This window comes from Salmo salar, chromosome ssa24, assembly GCF_905237065.1.
Source record: "Salmo salar chromosome ssa24, Ssal_v3.1, whole genome shotgun sequence".
NCBI lineage: Eukaryota > Metazoa > Chordata > Actinopteri > Salmoniformes > Salmonidae > Salmo > Salmo salar.
Genome location: NC_059465.1, coordinates 43,714,816 through 43,737,336, shown reverse-complemented (window position 1 = coordinate 43,737,336; position 22,521 = coordinate 43,714,816). Strand labels below are relative to the sequence as shown.

The following is a 22,521-nucleotide window of genomic DNA, read 5'->3' as shown; positions in this document are numbered from 1 at the left end:
GGAGAGAGAGAACAGGGAGCTCTGCAGAGAGAGAGAGAGAGAGAGAACAGGGAGCTCTGCAGAGAGAGAGAGAGAGAAGAGGGAGCTCTGCAGAGAGAGAGAGAGAGAAGAGGGAGCACTGCAGAGAGAGAGAGAGAACAGGGAGTTCTGCAGAGAGAGAGAGAACAGGGAGCTCTGCAGAGAGAGAGAGAGAGGAGGGAGCTCTGCAGAGAGAGAGAGAGAGAGAGAGGAGGGAGCTCTGCAGAGAGAGAGAGAGAGAGAGAAGAGGGAGCTCTGCAGAGAGAGAGAGAGAGAAGAGGGAGCTCTGCAGAGAGAGAGAGAGAACAGGGAGCTCTGCAGAGAGAGAGAGAGAACAGGGAGCTCTGCAGAGAGAGAGAGAGAGAGAGAGAGAGAAGAGGGAGCTCTGCAGAGAGAGAGGAGGGAGCTCTGCAGAGAGAGAGAGAGAGAGAGAGAGAAGAGGGAGCTCTGCAGAGAGAGAGAGAGAGAGAACAGGGAGTTCTGCAGAGAGAGAGAGAGAAGAGAGAGAGAGAGAGAGGGGGGTTGTCTAGACTCTTCAGTTTTGCTTTGACAACCAGATGACAGAAAGAGGGGGTGGGGGTGGACAGTTATGGGCCGGTGAAAGGGAGGACCAGGTATTCGAACTAGGGTTCATGACTACTATAATTTTCCATTGTTGCAAATTCAATTGCAGTAATTTCTGATTTTGGAAACAGAATTACGAGTTTTAATCACTTAATTCGTAAAGCAAGCTTGATATCAGTATAAACACTAACTAATCTACCTTGTTACTTCTGTGAACTTTCATTATCCTCCCTCAATAATTAAATATATTAAAGATATGTGGGGGTTTTTTAGGAGCAGAATGACAAGGCAATATTTCTTAAACTTACAGAAGGCAAATAATTAATTCAAAACTACATATAAGTGTTGATATTAGTTGGCAGTGTTCTTCAACATGATTCTGTTTGTATGTAGTTCTGATATTGGACCTTAAGACTTTTTCTTGTTAGATGTTTACTTAGTCTGCTTTTCCATGTGTTTGACCAGATATCAAAACCTTTGCTTATTCAAAACATTATGAATACAAAATGATTAAATCCCCAAAATATAGACACTTAGCTTTCATTTATAACCCAATTTGACATGTTCTTATGAACTTCACATGTTGGTCCTCATGGGTCCTTTCAGATGGAAATGCTCATTGGTAATCTGTCTCCGGACTTGAATCCCATTCAAAACCCTTTTATTTAATATAACATGCTCTTTTACAGTAATGACCTGTGGTTTGAATTGAGAAGGCAGTCCATAAGCACAGATGAACATACAGCTCAGTATTTGTATTTTATACAGTATTTAATGAAAATTTTTTGCTAATATTTATCAAGGGTGCCAATAATTATGGCCCTGACTGGTAGTCTGCTGCAGAGGGACGAGAGAGGGCTTGAGGGTGCCAATAATTATGGCCCTGACTGGTAGTCTGCTGCAGAGGGACGAGAGAGGGCTTGAGGGTGCCAATAATTATGGCCCTGACTGGTAGTCTGCCGCAGAGGGACGAGAGAAGGGCTTGAGGGTGCCAATAATTATGGCCCTGACTGGTAGTCTGCCGCAGAGGGACGAGAGAAGGGCTTGAGGGTGCCAATAATTATGGCCCTGACTGGTAGTCTGCCGCAGAGGGACGAGAGAAGGGCTTGAGGGTGCCAATAATTATGGCCCTGACTGGTAGTCTGCTGCAGAGGGACGAGAGAGGGCTTGAGGGTGCCAATAATTATGGCCCTGACTGGTAGTCTGCTGACGAGAGAATAAGAGTTTGGATCAGGCCTGGACGTTAAAGAAACAACATTGTTGGCTCATTATTTAAAAAGATGGAGAACAATCTGTAGGATGGAAATGACCAGAGTTTGGAGCAGGTGCAGCCAACTAGCACTAGCTAACGCTACCTAAAATATATATATATATATATATATATATATATATATATATATATATATATATATATTCATTTATATTTTTGCAGTCAAAGCATTGATATATTGTCCAAAATAATATTGCAATATGCAACTGTATCAACCCCCGTGACTAGTTACAATGCCGTAGTGACAGAGGAGGGGAGGGTGTGAGGGAAATCAGAATGCCCTTGGTCTGACTGCATGGCTGTTCTCTAAAACCACCTCTCCCTCCCTCCTCCGCTTCCCCTTTCTTCCTCCGACTCCATTGGCTGCCTCCGTCTCAGTCTGCCTGTTCTCCCTTCGTGCGATTGGCCATTCTGCGGCGCTCTCCCTCCTAGCTGGTTTCTGATTGGCCTGCTGGTGCTGTGATGCAGCTGCGGATGCCTTCCTTTAAGAGGCAGTCTAAAGTCTAGACTGATGCGCTGTGGCTGCCTGCGCTGCTTTCTCTCTCTCTCTCTCTCTCTCTCTCTCTCTCTCTCTCTCTCTCTCTCTCCCTCCCTACTCTCCTCTCCTCTGTCTGTCTCTCTCTCTCGCCAGCAACGCAACACGGACAAAACCTGCTGATATATTCTGCCACTGTCTCCTATCTCTCTCCTATCTCTCTCTATCTCTCTCTTTGTCCTCCATTCAGTACCTTTCACTCGGATCATTCTCTCCTCCAGTTCAATCTCCTTCTGATGTGAGGAGACTGCATGCTGAAGGTAGGTGACTGCGGTGAGACCAGCTGTCTCTTTCTCTCCCGCTCTCCTATACCCTTCTCTCTTTTTAGTCATTCAGCGGATTCCATCACAAATTATCTGTACAGAAGCAGATTACGTGTGTGTGTGTGTGTGTGTGTGTGTGTGTGTGTGTGTGTGTGTGTGTGTGTGTGTGTGTGTTTGCGCAGGTGTCACACCGGTCGTGGAGCATCGAGTCATTATCAGCTGACGGTGTGTGTGTGTGCTAGGGGTCCCCGTGGTAACAAGTGTGTGTGTGTCCTCTGTCAAGGCCTGTTTCTCTCTCTCCCTCCCTGTCTCTCTCTCTCTGTCTCTCTCTCCCTCCCTATCTCTCTGTCTCTCTCTCTCTCTCTCTCTGTCTCTGTCTCTCTGTCTCTCTCTCTCTGTCTCTCTCTCTCTGTCTCTCTCTCCCTCCCTATCTCTCTGTCTCTCTCTCTCTGTCTCTCGCTCTCTCTCTCTCTGTCTCTCTGTCTCTCCCTCCCTATCTCTCTGTCTCTCCCTCCCTATCTCTCTGTCTCTCTCTCTCTGTCTCTCTCTCTCTCTGTCTCTCTCTGTCTCTCTCTCTGTCTCTCCCTCCCTCCCTATCTCTCTGTCTCTCTCTCTCTGTCTCTCTCTCTCTGTCTCTCCCTCCCTATCTCTCTCTCTCTCTCTCTCTCTCTCTCTCTGTCTCTCTGTCTCTCCCTCCCTATCTCTCTGTCTCTCCCTCCCTATCTCTCTGTCTCTCCCTCCCTATCTCTCTGTCTCTCCCTCCCTATCTCTCTGTCTCTCTCTCTCTGTCTCTCAATTCAATTCAATTCAATTCAATTCGCTTTATTGGCATGACGTAACAATATACATATTGCCAAAGCTTATTTTGGATATTTACAATATAAAAATAAATAAAAATGAGAATCAAATATTGTCAACGGGACAACAGTAACAACAATAACCAAGGGTCAAAATAACCAACACATTGAACAATAACAATAATCATACAGTAGAGGACATGTGCACATCTCTCTCTCTCTCTGTCTCTCTCTGTCTCTCTCTCTGTCTCTCCCTCCCTCCCTATCTCTCTGTCTCTCTCTCTCTGTCTCTCCCTCCCTATCTCTCTGTCTCTCTCTCTCTGTCTCTCTCTCTCTGTCTCTCCCTCCCTATCTCTCTCTCTCTCTCTCTCTCTGTCTCTGTCTCTCTGTCTCTCTGTCTCTCTCTCTCTCTCTCTCTCTCTCTCTCTCTCTCTCTCTCTCTCTCTCTCTCTCTCTCTCTCTCTCTCTCTCTCTCTCTCTCTCTCTCTCTCTCTCTCTCTCTCTCTCTCTCTCTCTCTCTCTCTCTCTCTCTCTCTCTCTCTCTCTCTCTCTCTCTCTCTCTCTCAGTCCTGATCCTATCAATTCAATTCAAGGGTCTTTATTGGCATGGGAAACATATGTTAACATTGCCAAAGCAAGTGAAGTAGATAATAAACAATAAAAATGAACAGTAAACATTACACTCACAGAAGTTCCAATAGAATAAATACATTTCAAATGTCATATTATGTGTGTATATATACAGTGTTGTAACGATGTGCAAATAGTTAAAATACAAAAGGGAAAATAAATAAACATAAATATGGGTTGTATTTACAATGGTGTTTGTTCTTCACTGGTTGCCCTTTTCTTGTGGCAACAGGTCACACATCTTGCTGCTGTGATGCAACACTGTGGTATTTCACCCAGTAGATATGGGAGTTTATCAAAATTGGGTTTGTTTTCTAATTCTTTGTGGATCTGTGTAATCTGAGGGAAATATGTAACTCTAATATGGTCATACATTTGGCAGGAGGTTAGGAAGTGCAGCTCAGTTTTCACCTCATTTTGTGGGCAGTGTGCACATATCCTGTCTTCTCTTGAGAGCCAGGTCTGTCTACGGCGGCCTTTCTCAATAGCAAGGCTATGCTCACTGAGGCTGTACATAGTCAAAGCTTTCCTTAAGTTTGGGTCAGTCACAGTGGTCAGGTATTCTGCCACGGTGTACTCTCTGTTTAGAGGCCAAATAGCATTCTAGTTTGGTGAGTTTTTAATTCTTTCTCTCTCTCTGTCTCTCTTTGTCTCTCTGTGTCTCTGTCTCGCTGTCTGTCTCTCTCTGTCTCTCTTTGTCTCTCTGTGTCTCTGTCTCGCTGTCTGTCTCTCTCTGTCTCTCTCTGTCTCGCTGTCTGTCTCTCTCTGTCTCTTTGTCTCTCTGTGTCTCTGTCTCGCTGTCTGTCTCTCTCTGTCTCTGTCTCGCTGTCTGTGTCTCTCTCTGTCTCGCTGTCTGTGTCTCTCTCTGTCTCTCTTTGTCTCTCTGTCTTTGTTTCTCTGTGTCTCTGTGTCTCTCTGTCTGTGTCTCTCTCTGTCTCTCTGTGTCTCTGTATCTCTCTGTCTGTCTCTCTGTCTGTGTGGGTCAGGGCCTCTCTGTGCTGTATCGATAGCGGCTGTCAGTACTGAATTACTCATCACTGCTGCTGACAAGGTAGCATTGTATTGTGATGTGTTGTGGGCAGCTGCTACAGAGCGGTGGACCCTGGGAGATTAATGAGTTTTATACACTAGACACCGCAAACAATTCAATTAGAAATGGAAACCCTCAATAAATGAATAGCCAGCCATCTTTAATTTGGCCGTAAATCCAACAGCCTGGTTTGTTATGAAAGATTACCGTGTTATTGGAGAGAGTCAGCCCAGGTATCTGCTATAGCTGGTGGCCTGTCATGTCTGTGGTTGTCTGTTGTCTGTGGCTGTAGTCTGCCAGTGGCTGTAGTCTGTTGTCAGTGGCTGTAGTCTGCCAGTGGCTGTAGTCTGTTGTCAGTGGCTGTAGTCTGTTGTCAGTGGCTTTAGTCTGTTGTCTGTGGCTGTAGTCTGTTGTCAGTGGCTGTAGTCTGTTGTCTGTGGCTGTAGTCTGTTGTCAGTGGCTGTAGTCTGTTGTCAGTGGCTGTAGTCTGTTGTCTGTGGCTGTAGTCTGTTGTCAGTGGCTGTAGTCTGTTGTCAGTGGCTGTAGTCTGTTGTCTGTGGCTGTAGTCTGTTGTCAGTGGCTGTAGTCTGTTGTCAGTGGCTGTAGTCTGTTGTCAGTGGCTGTAGTCTGTTGTCAGTGGCTGTAGTCTGTTGTCAGTGGCTGTAGTCTGCCAGTGGCTGTAGTCTGTTGTCTGTGTCTGTAGTCTGTTGTCTGTGGCTGTAGTCTGTTGTCAGTGGCTGTAGTCTGTTGTCAGTGGCTGTAGTCTGTTGTCTGTGGCTGTAGTCTGTTGTCTGTGGCTGTAGTCTGTTGTCTGTGGCTGTAGTCTGCCAGTGGCTGTAGTCTGTTGTCAGTGGCTGTAGTCTGTTGTCAGTGGCTGTAGTCTGCCAGTGGCTGTAGTCTGTTGTCAGTGGCTGTAGTCTGCCAGTGGCTGTAGTCTGTTGTTAGTGGCTGTAGTCTGTTGGCTGTATTCTGCCAGTGGCTATAGTTTGCCAGTGGCTATAGTCTGTTGGCTGTGTCTGTAGTCAGTGGCTGTAGACAGTGGCTGTAGTCTGTGGCTGTGTCTACTCTGTGGCTGTAGTCTGTGGCTGTGTCTACTCTGTGGCTGTAGTCTGTGGCTGTAGTCTGTGTCCGTGGTTTGTGGCTGTAGTCCGTGGTTTGTATTGTCATTTAGTGGGACTCTGCAGTGTTGAGGTTCATGTCATAAGTTACATGTTAATTAACAAGAAGGGGAAGACTGTCTTTAAACACATGATGAGGGGGAAGAGTGGGATAATCTAATGATCAATAATCAATCAATAATCAATCAAAAACCAATCAATAACCTAATTATAAGGGAGAGTGGTTGAAGGCTAGATTTTCCAACTGGTCAACAGGCATTAAGTTTGATGTCATTGATGATGACGGTATGTGGCCTATTTTCATTCAGACTACACTGTCTTAATCATTGTGGTGTGGGCTGTTCATTCAGACTACACTGTTTGAATCATTGTGGTGTGGGCTGTTCATTCAGACTACACTGTCTTAATCATTGTGGTGTGGGCTGTTCATTCAGACTACACTGTCTGAATCATTGTGGTGTGGGCTGTTCATTCAGACTACACTGTCTTAATCATTGTGGTGTGGGCTGTTCATTCAGACTACACTGTCTGAATCATTGTGGTATGGGGCTGTTCATTCAGACTACACTGTCTGAATCATTGTGGTGTGGGCTGTTCATTCAGACTACACTGTCTTAAACATTGTGGTGTGGGCTGTTCATTCAGACTACACTGTCTGAATCATTGTGGTGTGGGCTGTTCATTCAGACTACACTGTCTTAATCATTGTGGTGTGGGCTGTTCATTCAGACTACACTGTCTTAATCATTGTGGTGTGGGCTGTTCATTCAGACTACACTATCTTAATCATTGTGGTGTGGGCTGTTCATTCAGACTACACTGTCTGAATCATTGTGGTGTGGGGCTGTTCATTCAGACTAAACTGTCTGAATCATTGTGGTGTGGGGCTGTTCATTCAGACTACACTGTCTTAATCATTGTGGTGTGGGCTGTTCATTCAGACTACACTGTCTTAATCATTGTGGTGTGGGCTGTTCATTCAGACTACACTGTCTTAAACATTGTGGTGTGGGCTGTTCATTCAGACTACACTGTCTGAATCATTGTGGTGTGGGCTGTTCATTCAGACTACACTGTCTTAATCATTGTGGTGTGGGCTGTTCATTCAGACTACACTGTCTTAATCATTGTGGTGTGGGCTGTTCATTCAGACTACACTGTCTGAATCATTGTGGTGTGGGCTGTTCATTCAGACTACACTGTCTTAATCATTGTGGTGTGGGCTGTTCATTCAGACTACACTGTCTGAATCATTGTGGTGTTGGGCTGTTCATTCAGACTAAACTGTCTTAATCATTGTGGTGTGAGGCTGTTCATTCAGACTACACTGTGTTAATCATTGTGGTGTGGGCTGTTCATTCAGACTACACTGTCTAAATCATTGTGGTGTGGGGCTGTTCATTCAGACTACACTGTCTTAATCATTGTGGTGTGGGGCTGTTCATTCAGACTACACTGTCTTAATCATTGTGGTGTGGGCTGTTCATTCAGACTACACTGTCTTAATCATTGTGGTGTGGGCTGTTCATTCAGACTACACTGTCTGAATCATTGTGGTGTGGGCTGTTCATTCAGACTACACTGTCTGAATCATTGTGGTGTTGGGCTGTTCATTCAGACTACACTGTCTTAATCATTGTGGTGTGGGGCTGTTCATTCAGACTACACTGTCTTAATCATTGTGGTGTGGGCTGTTCATTCAGACTACACTGTCTTAATCATTGTGGTGTGGGGCTGTTCATTCAGACTACACTGTCTGAATCATTGTGGTATGGGGCTGTTCATTCAGACTACACTGTCTGAATCATTGTGGTGTGGGGCTGTTCATTCAGACTACACTGTCTGAATCATTGGGGTGGTGTGGGCTGTTCATTCAGACTCCACTGTCTGAATCATTGTGGTGTGGGGCTGTTCATTCAGACTCCACTGTCTGAATCATTGTGGTGTGGGGCTGTTCATTCAGACTACACTGTCTGAATCATTGGGGTGGTGTGGGCTGTTCATTCAGACTCCACTGTCTGAATCATTGTGGTGTGGGCTGTTCATTCAGACTACACTGTCTTAATCATTGTGGTGTGGGCTGTTCATTCAGACTACACTGTCTTAATCATTGGGGTGGTGTGGGGCTGTTCATTCAGACTACACTGTCTTAATCATTGTGGTGTGGGCTGTTCATTCAGACTACACTGTCTTAATCATTGTGGTGTGGGCTGTTCATTCAGACTACACTGTCTTAATCATTGTGGTGTGGGCTGTTCATTCAGACTACACTGTCTGAATCATTGGGGTGTGGGGCTGTTCATTCAGACTACACTGTCTTAATCATTGTGGTGTGGGCTGTTCATTCAGACTACACTGTCTGAATCATTGGGGTGTGGGGCTGTTCATTCAGACTACACTGTCTGAATCATTGTGGTGTGGGCTGTTCATTCAGACTACACTGTCTTAATCATTGTGGTGTGGGCTGTTCCTTCAGACTACACTGTCTTAATCATTGTGGTGTGGGCTGTTCATTCAGACTACACTGTCTTAATCATTGTGGTGTGGGCTGTTCATTCAGACTACACTGTCTGAATCATTGTGGTGTGGGCTGTTCATTCAGACTACACTGTCTTAATCATTGTGGTGTGGGCTGTTCATTCAGACTACACTGTCTTAAGCATTGTGGTGTGGGCTGTTCATTCAGACTACACTGTCTGAATCATTGTGGTGTGGGCTGTTCACTCAGACTACACTGTCTGAATCATTGTGGTGTGGGCTGTTCATTCAGACTACACTGTCTTAATCATTGTGGTGTGGGCTGTTCATTCAGACTACACTGTCTTAATCATTGGGGTGGTGTGGGCTGTTCATTCAGACTACACTGTCTTAATCATTGTGGTGTGGGCTGTTCATTCAGACTACACTGTCTCATGGCTAGATTATGGGGTATATAGACTGTTCTGAGCCTCATCTCATCTAAATCACGTCACTTTTTATGTAAGACTTTATTTTACCAATTAATTTTTCATTGAACGCTACGGTAACATGAAATGGCCATGGTCTGAACCATTGAACGCTACGGTAACATGAAATGGCCATGGTCTGAACCATTGAACACTACGGTAACATGAAATGGCCATGGTCTGAACCATTGAACGCTACGGTAACATGAAATGGCCATGGTCTGAACCATTGAACGCTACGGTAACATGAAATGGCCATGGTCTGAACCATTGAACGCTACGGTAACATGAAATGGCCATGGTCTGAACCATTGAACGCTACGGTAACATGAAATGGCCATGGTCTGAACCATTGAACGCTACGGTGACATGAAATGGCCATGGTCTGAACCATTGAACGCTACGGTAACATGAAATGGCCATGGTCTGAACCATTGAACGCTACGGTAACATGAAATGGCCATGGTCTGAACCATTGAACGCTACGGTGACATGAAATGGCCATGGTCTGAACCATTGAACATCTCTTTACAATGTTCCTACTAGATTACTAGTGAAAAGAAAAACATTTACGGTTTCCATAAAGGTTCAATAACATGAAAAATGAATGAAGAAAATGTTTGATCTTGGAATGTGTTTTCCCACAAGTCTATTGAATGTCTTGGACTAAGAATGAAGTCTATTGAATGAGTTGTTCCATGGACTCTGATACACATGACTATTAAATGTTGATTTGATTTGAGCAGATGCAAATGCATCGACGTAGACTTTGTGATGTCATACAAATCACAGCTAGAAATGAGCAGGTGGTTTTTCTAAGGTAGCAAGTTGCTAGACTTTTATCTCATGTGTTTTGACAGTAAAGGACAATTTGTAATTTAGCAATTTTAGGATTAGATCACGTTTGGGTTCGTTTATTTTAAAAAAATATATATTTTTAAGGATTGAAACATTCGGAGAACATTTTATACATTTTTCATCGAGATATTAGGCTCGATACACTGGTAGGACTTTTTTCTTGAATCATAAAATACTCGTGTTGAAAATGTATCTTAAAAAAAAAAAACTTTTTATAGCCCCAGTGAAAATATTGTTTTGTGTAGAAAATTCCAGCTTGTCCAATTATTTTCTAAATCAATTTTGAGTGCTGGTATTTCTTTAAGCTGTCTAAAGCTGCAATGTACTTTTACAGAGGTGTGTGTGTGTGTGTGGGGGGGGTTGTACCCTCTGGGGTTGTTTTGTCTCATGGCTGAGTGTTTGGATGTAGGAGTGTAGGAGATATTTTTATTTTTATGAACTATGTGAGTAGACGGGAAGGTTCCAGAATGGATTGAATGGAACCGTTCTGGGCAGAGACGGTAGGAGAGTTCTGTGAAGGTTCTAGAATGGTTCTGGTGTCTGCTGCAGCTGTCTCGTTCACTGTTTCCCCGTTTTAGAAACTCGCAAGCCTGACAATTCCCCCTGAGACACACACACACACACACACACACACACACACACACGTCTGATTCTGTGTCACTGTTAAACCATCTTCTGCACGAAAAATACTTGTTTTGATCACGCGTACTGGGATATGTTCTGGGTAGCCTTTGAGAATAACATCGACGAATACACGGACACGATGACAGAGTTAATCAAGAAGTGTATAGGGGATGTTGTTCCCACTGTGACTATTAAAACCTACCCAAATCAGAAACCGTGGATAGATGACAACATTCGCGCAAAACTGAAAGCGCGAATTACTGCATTTAACAATGGCAAGGTGACAGTGTAGTTATTCCCTCTGTAAGGCAATCAAGCAGGCAAAATGTCAGTATAGAGACAAAGTAGAGTCACAAATCAACAGCCACATGAGACATATGTGGCAGAGTCTACAGACAATCACCGATTTACAAAGGAAAACCAGCCACGTCGCGGACACCAACGTCTTGCCTGCTTTGAGGATAACACAGTGCCACCGTCGCGGCCCGCTCCGAAGGTCTGTGGGCTCTCGTTTTCCGTGGCCGACGTGAGTAAGACATTTAAGCGTGTTAAAACCTCTCTTGGCGCGTGAACCACTAGCGGGACACCTACGACAACATCCGGTGAAATTGCAGAGCGTGAAATTCAAAATACAAAAATCTGAATATTAAACATTCATGAAAATACAAGTGTCGTACATCGTTTAAAAGCTTAACTTCTTGTTAATGCAACCGCGTTGTCAGATTTCAAAAAGGCTTTACGGCAAAAGCATACCATGCGAATATCTGAGGACAGTGCCCCACACCAAAATACTTTTTCAACCAGCACAGGCGTCACAAAGTCACAAATAGCAATTAAATAAATCACTTACCTTTGAAGATCTTCCTCTGTTTCCAATCCCAAGGGTCCCAGCTACACAATGAATGGTCTTTTTTTCGATAGAGTCCTTCTTTATATCCAAAAAAGTCAGTTTATTTGGCACCAATGAGCTCAGTAATCCACTCTTTCAACATACATACGAATCCAAAAAAGTTACCAGTGAAGTTCATCCAAACAAGTCAAACGATGTTTCTAAGTAATCCTCAGGTACTCTAATATCTAAATAAATGATAATATTTCAGACGGAGAATAGTATGTTGAATAGGGAAGATAAATAACGAAGGGCGCGCACCTCATTCACACCCGCGCAACAAGACTACTTTTCTAATGAGAGACACCTTGTAGTTCTTCCAACTACTTGTTCATTTTTCAAAAAACAAGTCTGAAACCCTTTCTAAAGACTGTTGACATCTAGTGGAAGCCATAAGAACTGCAATCTGGATCCTATCTATTTGTATTTCCCATAGGCAAGTACTGAAATGGCCTGTGACCTAAAAAAAAAAAACATTTCCGGATGGATTTTCCTCTGGTTTTTGCCTGCCATATCAGTTCTGTTATACTCGCAGACATTATTTTAACAGTTTTAGAAACTTCAGAGTGTTTTCTATCCAATACTACCAATGGATATCCTAGCTTCTGGGCCTGAGTAACAAGCAGTTTACTTTGAGCACGTCAGTCATCCGAAGTTCCGAACAAAAACCAGTCTCCAAAACAGGTTAACCCTCTTCAGAGCATACGCAGACCAGGTAGCTGGAGTGTTTACGGACATATTCAATCTCTCCCTATCCCAGTCGGCTGTCCCCACTTGCTTCAAGATGTCCACCATTGTTCCTGTACCCAAGAAAGCGAAGGTAACTGAACTAAATGACTATCGCCCCATAGCACTCACTTCTGTCATCATGAAGTGCTTTGAGAGGCTAGTCAAAGATCATATCACTTCCACCCTACCTGATACCCTAGACCCACTTCAATTTACTTACCGCCCCAATAGATCCACAGGCGATACAATCGCCATCGCACTGGACACTGCCCTATCCCATCTGGACAAGAGGAATACCTCTGTAAGAATGCTGTTCATTGACTACAGATCAGCGTTCAACACCATAGTACCCTCCAAGCTCTTCATTAAGCTCAGGGCCCTGGGTCTGAACCCCGCCATGTTCAACTGGGTCCTGGACTTCCTGACGGGCCGCCCCCAGGTGGTGAAGGTAGGAAACAACACCTCCACTTCGCTGCTCCTCAACATAGGGAAAAGGAAAGGGGGATACCTCGTCAGTCGTCCAGCTGAATGTATTCAACTGAAATGTGTCTTCCACATTTAACCCAACCCCTCTGAATCAGAGAGCTGCCTTAATCGACACCCACGTCTTCCGCGCCCGGGGAACAGTGGCCCCACAAGGGTGCGTGCTCAGCCCCCTCCTATTCTCCCTGTTCAACCATGACCGCGTGGCCACCCCGCCTCAACTCAATCATCAAGTTTGCAGACAACACAAGAGTCGTTGGCCTGATTACAAACAATGACGAGACAGCCTACAGGGAGGAGGTGAGGGCCCTGGAAAACTGGTATCAGGAAAAATAACCTCTCCCTCAACGTCAACAAAATGGAAGGAGCTGATCGTGTACTTCAGGAAACAGCAGAGGGAGCACACCTCTATCCACATCGGTGGGACTGCAGTAGAGAAGGTGAAAAGCTTCAAGTTCCTCGGTATACACATGACTGACCATCTGAAATGGTCCACCCACACCGACAGTGTGGTGAAGAAGGCAAACCAGCGCCCCCCCCATCCCCCAAAAAATGTGGAGGAAAAAATTAACGTTTTTATGTTTTTATTTTTTGTTGGACATAAAATACTGTAAAAAACACAGAAAATCAGCTCCAAGTGATTTCAATTTTGGAAATGTATTCCCACGCATAATTAGATATATGTGATCTTATACAAATGTAAGCAAGGTTTGAAATGATTTTGTTTTAGTCAGATATTATATCTGTTCGGGGATCTTGATGACCATCCGTTCAAAGAAACAGATGGCTGAATCTAATTTAATGATCCCTGACTTAGGCCAGGGTTTACCCAAACTCAGTTGAGTTGAATCAATAAATCACAGCACATATTTGATGTCTACACGTCCTGCTTTTACGACCTGCTTTACTCCTATGGGTACACCTGCAAATGGCCGCCAGTCCATCCATTATGCCGTCATTGACTTTTAACTGGGAACGCCCGTTCTATTCATTCTATTTCTAGAGGAGAAAATGTGAGTCTTTTTGCTGTTCCAACGGTTATGACGGTGAATGAGTCATTTGGCTGGCCAATAACAACAGTCATCCAAAATTCCATGACCGTCACAGCCCTATATCCCACTTTTGACACACGTTTGGGGACGGCAGGTAGCCTGGTGGTTAGAGCATTGGGCCAGTTACCGAAAGGTTGCTGGATTGAATCCCTGAGCTGACAAGGTACAAATCTGTCATTATTCCCCTGAACAAGGCCCACTGTTCCACGGTAGGCTGTCATTGTAAATAAGAATTTGTTCTTAACGGACTTGCCTCGTTAAATAAAGGTAAACAATGACATATAGTAAACAACTTCTGATCAGATCCCTATGAGTCTTGGTCAGAAGTAGTTCCACTATACAGGGAATAGTACCACTTCCTGTAGATACATAACCTGTTGGATGTTCCAGTGGTGGAAAAAGTACCCAATTGTCATACTTGAGTTAAAGTAAAGATACATTAATAGAAAATGACTCAAGTAAAAGTGAAAGTCACCCAGTAAAATACTACTTGAGTAAAAGTCAAAAAGTATTTGTTTTTTTTAAACATACTTAAGTATCAAAAGTAAATGTAATTGCTCAAATATATTTAAGTAACAAAAGTAAAAAAAAAAAAAAAATGTATAATTTCAAATTCCTTATGAGCAAATCAGACGGCACCATTTTATTTTTGTTTTAAATTGACGGATAGCCATGGGCCCCGCTCCAACACTCAGACAACATTTACAAACCAAGCTTTTAATGATTTTGTGAGTCCGGTAGAGAGGCAGTAGAGATGACCAGGGATGTTATCTTGATAAGTGTGAATTAGCAGGACAGGATAATTGTGTATAAGTACTTTTGGTTGTGAATAAAAATGTATGGAGTAAAAAGTACATTATTTTCTTTCGGATTTTATTGAAGTAAAAGTTGTCAAAAATCTAAATAGTAAAGTACAGATACCCCAAAAATCTACTTAAGTAGTACTTTCAAGTATTTGATTATTTTTTTAAACGGTGCATTTTCCCACCAGAGATCAAATTGACAGAGAAAAGGCTGTGCGTGATGACGTCGTGCACAAAAAAAAAGAGTACATTTTGCGGTTAAATTCCCATGTAACAAATAAAAATTACAAGTTAAATGGGTTTCCATTCCTTTTTTCAAATCTACTGATGGTTTTTGTCACAAGTTTTTTTTTAACGTTATATAGCGAGTGTGCCCACTCTGTTATTGGCGCGTGTCCTCACTCCAACAGCATGCAGGGCGCACGTATAGCCTACATGATGAGATTATTATGGACAAAAGACAAACATCGATCATCATGTCACCAGAATAAAACCCTGGATATTTATTGGAAAGGAGCATCAAGCTCATCACCTCGCACTTTCGCCACCCTGTGATGTTCATCATGATTTATTTCATCTGTAGCCTAATAAAACTGCGTGTTTTCCTGACGAGTCATAGTGCACAACATGTAATCGCGTGACACCAAATTTGGAAATAGAAACGGGGGGGCAGGCAGTTGCCCAGCTCCACTGAGTTTTCTGATTGATGTTGGGCCAGCGACACACAGGGTCTGTCAGGGCTATGACCCTCTAAGTGTTCCAGAGAGGACTGAGCTGTGGGACGGAGAGAGAGGGTGGGCTGGTGTGTCTGGGAGGGGTGCAGGCTAGTAGAGTGGGATGTTTCGAAAAGAGCTCGGTAGCCCACGTGAACCCCAGAGCCTACAGTATGTATTAGTCTGGTTTCAAGCTGTTTACATGGGGGGGAGGCTTACTGTAGGGGACATGTGCAGCATTTACCTCTCAATTCATTTTGATCATTTGTGGGGAAACAAATCAGAAACAGGAAGTATTTAGTCCCATGGGGTATGGAGTTGGGTTTTTGATCAGCGGGGGAGAGATTTTCTCTGGGGGTTTGGAAGCGTGTGGCGGACAGTGTGTCACAGGCAGGACTAGCGTTGTACTCCTATCCAGACCCGGGTTCAAATGCTATTCTAAATCATTTGAAAGACTTAAGCTGGGCTTGATTGAGCTTGCCTGGTGCAATGGAAGTAGGACCAATAGTTGAGAAATTGCCAACCCAGTTCATCTGGCACCTCAGTCAGGCTGAAGCAAATTCTAAAATAATTTGATAGATTTCAAATAGTACTTGAACCCAAGTGTGTTCTTGCCTATTCAGAGCCTGTTGTAGTTGACTCTTTGGCGGTACTGGTTTCTCTGACACATTCTGGTGGTGAGAGAAAATGTGTGTTGTTGTACGTACTCCCATATCAAGCCCAACCCAGCCCAACACAGGCTAGCCCAACACAGGCTAGCCTACACCAGCCCAACACAGGCTAGCCTACACCAGCCAAACACAGGCTAGCCCAACACCAGCCCAACACAGGCTAGCCCAACACCAGCCCAACACAGGCTAGCCCAACACCATCCCAACACAGGCTAGCCTACACAAGCCCAACACGGGCCAGCCCAACACAGGCTAGCCTACACCAGCCCAACACAGGCTAGCCCAACACCAGCCCAACACAGGCTAGCCCAACACCATCCCAACACAGGCTAGCCCAACACCAGCCCAACACAGGCTAGCCTACACCATCCCAACACAGGCTAGCCCAACACCATCCCAACACAGGCTAGCCCAACACCAGCCCAACACAGGCTAGCCTACACCATCCCAACACAGGCTAGCCCAACACCAGCCCAACACAGGCTAGCCTACACCATCCCAACACAGGCTAGCCTACACCATCCCAACACAGGCTAGCCCAACACAGGCTAGCCCACCCCAGCCCAACACAGGCTAGCCCAACACAGGCCAGCCCAACACAGGCTAGCCTACACTAAGCCCAGCTTGAGGCGGGGTCTCATTTCAATATTTGGGGGAAGTGGCTTGCACTAGTGTGGTCACAATATCAGAATTGTTTACTTCCATACCAGGTTTAGTATCACGATACTCGATACCAAAACAATACCACAACAAAAGAGGCGTATTAGCCAAAGTCACAGAATGGCACTTGATCCACACAGATAAACTCAGCTACTGGCCTGGAAGTTGGTCATCTTTTGGGTTCAATATGATTACATTGGAAAAAAGTTGCGTCCATTTTTGTAAAAAAAAAAGAAATTTGCAGGAGAGAGACAGCCATATATGAATTAATGAATCAAATCATCCAATCAATTTTGACTTGTTTTTTTTTTACCAATCTAACTATAAAACAACAATGGTAATAATTCATTTGAATAGTAAATCTCTATTGATAAACTGGGTAAATCAAGATGTAGCCTAGGTGTATATAATACAGGTGAAGGCATATTATTCAATAGAAGTATGTCATGCATTGAGTTATTATTATTTTTATTATACTGATCAACAACATTTGCATAGAAGAAGCAATCCTCTTTTATTTTAATAAAAGTGTGTGCTGTCTCTTTAAGAGTAATGATGTCATTTGCAGGCAGAAAATGGCTGTGGAATCAGACTTTGTCGCTATGGAAATCTAGAAACCAGACATGGAGATGAAGAAGTGAATGAGTTTTTGGTGGTGAGGGAGACCTAAGGGAATTAATAATTACGTTTTTGGTGTCAATCAGCTTTGAAATCAGTATATTTAACATAATGGTTAGCATATTATCACAAACACAGTATTAGGGTAGTGAATTTATGTTTGCTTCAGTTGTAACAAGGAAAGTAGTTTTAAAGCTGCAATATGTAACTGTTTTGACGACCCTATCAATTTCACACAGAAATATCAGTTATAGATCTGTCATTCTCATTGACGTCTTAAGAAGCTTGTAGATCTGTTCTATTTCTATCTTTTCCTGTTAAGTTTGGTTTTTTAATTTTTTTAATTTTCGATTTTGTACACCAGCTTCAAACAGCTGAAAATTCAATATTTTTGGTTATGGAAAATATATTTCACAGCGGTTTAGATGGTACAATGATTCTCAACACTATACTTTGCTTGTTTTGGTACATAAACTGAAATTAGGCAAACTATTAGAATTGTATCAACCCGGAAATGGTGGAGCGATTTCTGCATAGTGCACCTTTTTAAAGCTGGAAGCTACCGGTATCATATAGCATTGTAAAAGTGTTCTAGCTGGTATGGACATCACAGGAGGTTGGTGGCACCTTTAATTAGGGAGGACGGGCTCGTGGTAATGACTGGAGCGGAATCAGTGGAATGGTATGGAATACATCAAACACGTTGTTTGATCCGTTCCATCGGCTCCATTCCAGATATTATTATGAACCGTCCGCCCCTCAGCAGCCTCCACTGATGGACCTTGTTTTGCGAACAGTTTCAACATTTCTACATGTCGTGTTACATTATTCAAGTGTGTTAGCTTGAGTGAGGAGCCGACAATGCGAGCCAGACCGCTCTAGCAATGAATGAGTAAGTAGAGCAATACCGACATCAACAAATTCTCTTACCCAAACGTTTTATTTTAGTAATCAAATCAACGTTTATTTGTCACGTGCACCGAATACAAGAGGTGTAGTAGACCTTACAGTGAAACGCTTACTTACAGGCTCTAACCAATAGTGCAAAAAATGGTATTTGGTGAACAATAGGTAAGTAAATAAATAAAAAGACAGTGAAAATAACAGGCTATGTACATATCGAGCACATATCGAAATTTCAGTATACCGTGCAACACCAGTTTGCGCACAGTTGTTTTTGTGCAGCTACTGAGTTTTGTTCCAGTTCAAGGGTTCTTTTGTTTGATCATGGTGACACATTCTTAAACAAGTGCATGTGACATAATATATTATGAGAAACTTTCTCTTGTAAAAAACACACACAATACCGTTCAAAAGTTTGGGGTCACTTAGAAATGTCCTTGTTTTTGAAGGAAAAACACATTTTTTTTTTTTTGTCTATTAAAATAACATCAAATTCATCAGAAATACAGTGTAGACATTGTTAATGTTGTAAATGAATATTGTAGCTGGAAATGGCTGATTCTTTTTTTATGGAATATCTACATAGGCGTACAGAGGCCCGTTATCAGCAACCATCACTCACAATTTCACAAGGTTAAAAGTCTGCCACTGTGCCCTTGAGCAAGACACTTAATCCTAATTGTTCCAAGGGGCACTGTGCAATGGTGACCCTGGTGGTGACCCTGGCGGTGACCCTGACGGTGACCCACTCCCTGCAGGTGTCTCAGGGAGAGTTGGGATATAAAAATTAAAATGAAAACATTTCCATTACACACTTGTATGTAACAGGACGAATATAAACAAATCCCAAAATTATTAGCTTTTCTGGGAAAAGATGGGCTTATTTCAGGCAAGGTGAGAGCTGGCCACACTGGGCCAATGCCATGGGGCCGACATGGACCCGATGAGCAAAGGTGCATTGGGCCTACATAGTGCCATTGTGGATGTGTTTCCTGGTGGCTACCAAAACAGATAGACAGGCTGAAATTATCCTGTCTGCCCTGATACTGTCACTGTCTGCCCAAATACAGGCTTCAGTTCAGCCCATAAACAAGTTGTCAGAAACCATCCTCACTCAAATACAGGTCTGGGTAAAGTTCATAAACAAGTGTTAGCTAGGCAGCTATCTACTGTCTTCACCCAAATACAGGTCTGGGTAAAGTTCATAAACAAGTGTTAGCTAGGCAGCTATCTACTGTCTTCACCCAAATACAGGTCTGGGTAAAGTTCATAAACAAGTGTTAGCTAGGCAGCTATCTACTGTCTTCCCTCAAATACAGGTCTGGAGTCAGGACCTAAACATGTGTTAGCTAGGCAGCTATCTACTGTCTTCACTCAAATACAGGTCTGGAGTCAGGACCTAAACATGTGTTAGCTAGGCAGCTATCTACTGTCTTCACTCAAATACAGGTCTAGAGTCAGGACCTAAACATGTGTTAGCTAGGCAGCTATCTACTGTCTTCACTCAAATACAGGTCTAGAGTCAGGACCTAAACATGTGTTAGCTAGGCAGCTATCTACTGTCTTCACTCAAATACAGGTCTGGAGTCAGGACCTAAACATGTTGATGCTGTTGCTAAACTAGTTGAATCCATAAACCATGTTTTAAAATGTTTTTAAATCTGAGAATAGCCCCAAGCTGCCTGCCTGTCTCAGCCTTGGAAGTCTATATGTACTTATAGGCTCATTTAAAAACCTCTTGCTGCTTGTTTGTGTTGTGGTGGCGACTCTCTCACTAAAACCCTTTTTAAATACGACAAACTACAGCAGCAGGACTAAGGCATTTAGAGCAGGGTCTAGACGAAAGGAAAGGGGGGGATACCATTACACACACACACACACACACACACACACACACACACACACACACACACACACACACACACACACACACACACGAAACATTGCTCTCTTCTCATGCTTTTGTTTACATGCCCAGTGGCCAAGCAGGTCACCTGTTACAACGAAGGGGAAATAGGGGGAGATACCTAGTCAGTTGTACAACTGAATGCATTCAACTGAAATGTGTCTTCCGCATTTAACCTCTCTGAATCTGACTGAATCGACATCCACATCCCGGGGAACAATGGGTTAACTGCCTTTTTTTCTCAAGGGAGACCAGATGCTCGCTGGCTTCCCTTGCCTTCAATACTACGGGCAGCAACGATGTCGTACTCGTTTTGACCAGACGGCATCAGATAGATGGTCTACCCATAGAGAGACAGAGGGCTGCTGTTTATTTAGTTCACTTTTTAAAACATTTTTACTGCATTGTTGGTTAAGGGCTTGTCAGTAAGCATTTCACTGTAAGTTGTATTCGGCGCTGGTGACAAATAACATTTGATTTGATTTGAACTGGGATGCGGGTGTAAACGGGCCCCTTTTTATTCAAAAAGTGTCTCAGACTAAAAGTGCTGATCAAGGATCAGTTTTGCCTTTTAGATCGTAATGAATCAGATTATCTGAAAACTGATCCTAGATCAGCACTCACTACTTTTGATACTTTCCCCGTATCAGATGCTAATATTATCTGGATGGAAACTCAGCAGTGGAGAAGCAGTGAAAGGTGATCACGCTTTATAACAGCTGACTGCAAAGGGCCTTGTTATGAGAGAGAGAGAGAGAGAGAGAGAGAGAGAGAGAGAGGGTGTTAATATGTTACTCCTAACACTGAACACATAGCTCACATCTCGTTCCCCACACACTAGTCTTTTTATAGCCCCAGTCCAGCTATCAGGGATGATTTGAGTCTTTTTTTAAAGTATGGACCAATGGACCATGATGCAGTTATTTCCTATTGTGGCTGGCTATCGGAGCTGTCCTCAGCTCACACACACCCTTCAGTGTGCTCGCTTTAATCAAACATCCACCTCGTTTCATTAGACTCACAGGTCATTGGGGGGACAGTCACTCTGATTGGTTGGTGTTGGGGAACCAGACATTCTCATTGGTCAGTTGGGGGGGGGGTGTCTAGCCTAATCATGACCTCTAACCTCTCTTTTTCTTTGTTTGTTTGTTTGTCAGGTGAGGGACGTGTGTAGACGGGACTGTCTCAGCTCTGAGTCATGGAATACCCACTCCGTCTGCCACTAGCCGCCTCCTCTCCACAGACTGACTTCCAGACGCTGAGTTAGCGACACACTGCTCCCCTCCAACTGAACACAACCAGGAAGGGGACCAAGTCACAGCAGAGCAGAGCTTCGTACGCACAGAGGAAGGGATTTACAGCTCCACTCCAACGAACCAACAGCTAGCTGCTTTTAGCTGGGTTGAGTTGGGTAGGTTGAGTTGGGTAGGTTGAGTTGGGTAGGTTGAGTTGGGTAGGTTGAGTTGGGTAGGTTTTTTGATCGAGAGTCAAGATGGTGGATTTACAAGAGTACCTGTGGATGGTGATCCTAGGCTTCGTCATAGCCTTCATCCTGGCCTTCTCTGTGGGGGCCAACGACGTGGCCAACTCGTTCGGGACGGCGGTGGGGTCGGGGGTTGTGACGCTGAAACAGGCCTGTATCCTGGCGTCCATCTTTGAGACGTTGGGTTCCATGCTGCTTGGAGCCAAGGTGGGGGAGACCATACGGAAGGGCATCATAGACGTTAACCTGTACAACGAGACGGTGCCTGTTCTCATGGCAGGGGAGGTCAGCGCCATGGTCGGTATGTATACCGTTCATCGTGTGAGTGTTTCAGTGCTGGGGATGCTACCAGTCTGGGTGGTCTGGGTCTGGGGATGCTACCAGTCTGGGTTATCTGGGGATACTACCAGTCTAGGTGGTCTGGGTCTGGGGATGCTACCAGTCTGGGTGATCTGGGGATGCTACCAGTCTGGGTGATCTGGGGATGCTACCAGTCTGGGTGATCTGGGGATGCTACCAGTCTGGGTGATCTGGGGATGCTACCAGTCTGGGTGATCTGGGGATGCTACCAGTCTGGGTGGTCTGGGGATGCTACCAGTCTGGGCGGTCTGGGGATGCTACCAGTCTGGGTGGTCTGGGGATGCTACCAATCTGGGTCTGGGGATGCTACCAGTCTGGGTGATCTGGGTCTGGGTCTGCTACCAGTCTGGGTGATCTGGGTCTGGGGATGCTACCAGTCTGGGTGGTCTGGGGATGCTACCAGTCTGGGTGGTCTGGGGATGCTACCAGTCTGGGTGATCTGGGGATGCTACCAGTCTGGGTGATCTGGGGATGCTACCAGTCTGGGTGATCTGGGGATGCTACCAGTCTGGGTGATCTGGGGATGCTACCAGTCTGGGTGGTCTGGGGATGCTACCAGTCTGGGCGGTCTGGGGATGCTACCAGTCTGGGTGGTCTGG

General features: G+C 44.3%; 1 protein-coding gene across 3 annotated transcripts in view; it reads left to right on the top strand.

Annotated features, from left to right (window-relative positions):
• The window catches only part of LOC106585937 (sodium-dependent phosphate transporter 2), a 120,923-nt gene that overhangs the window by 38,820 nt on the left and 59,582 nt on the right, over positions 1–22,521 (top strand). For all 3 annotated transcript variants that reach the window (XM_045707000.1, XM_045706999.1, XM_045707001.1), the window contains exon 2: positions 21,237–21,863. In XM_045707000.1, the coding sequence (XP_045562956.1) occupies positions 21,572–21,863 (292 nt within the window). In that variant the 5' untranslated portion in view covers positions 21,237–21,571. The remainder of the gene's footprint in view (positions 1–21,236; positions 21,864–22,521) is intronic.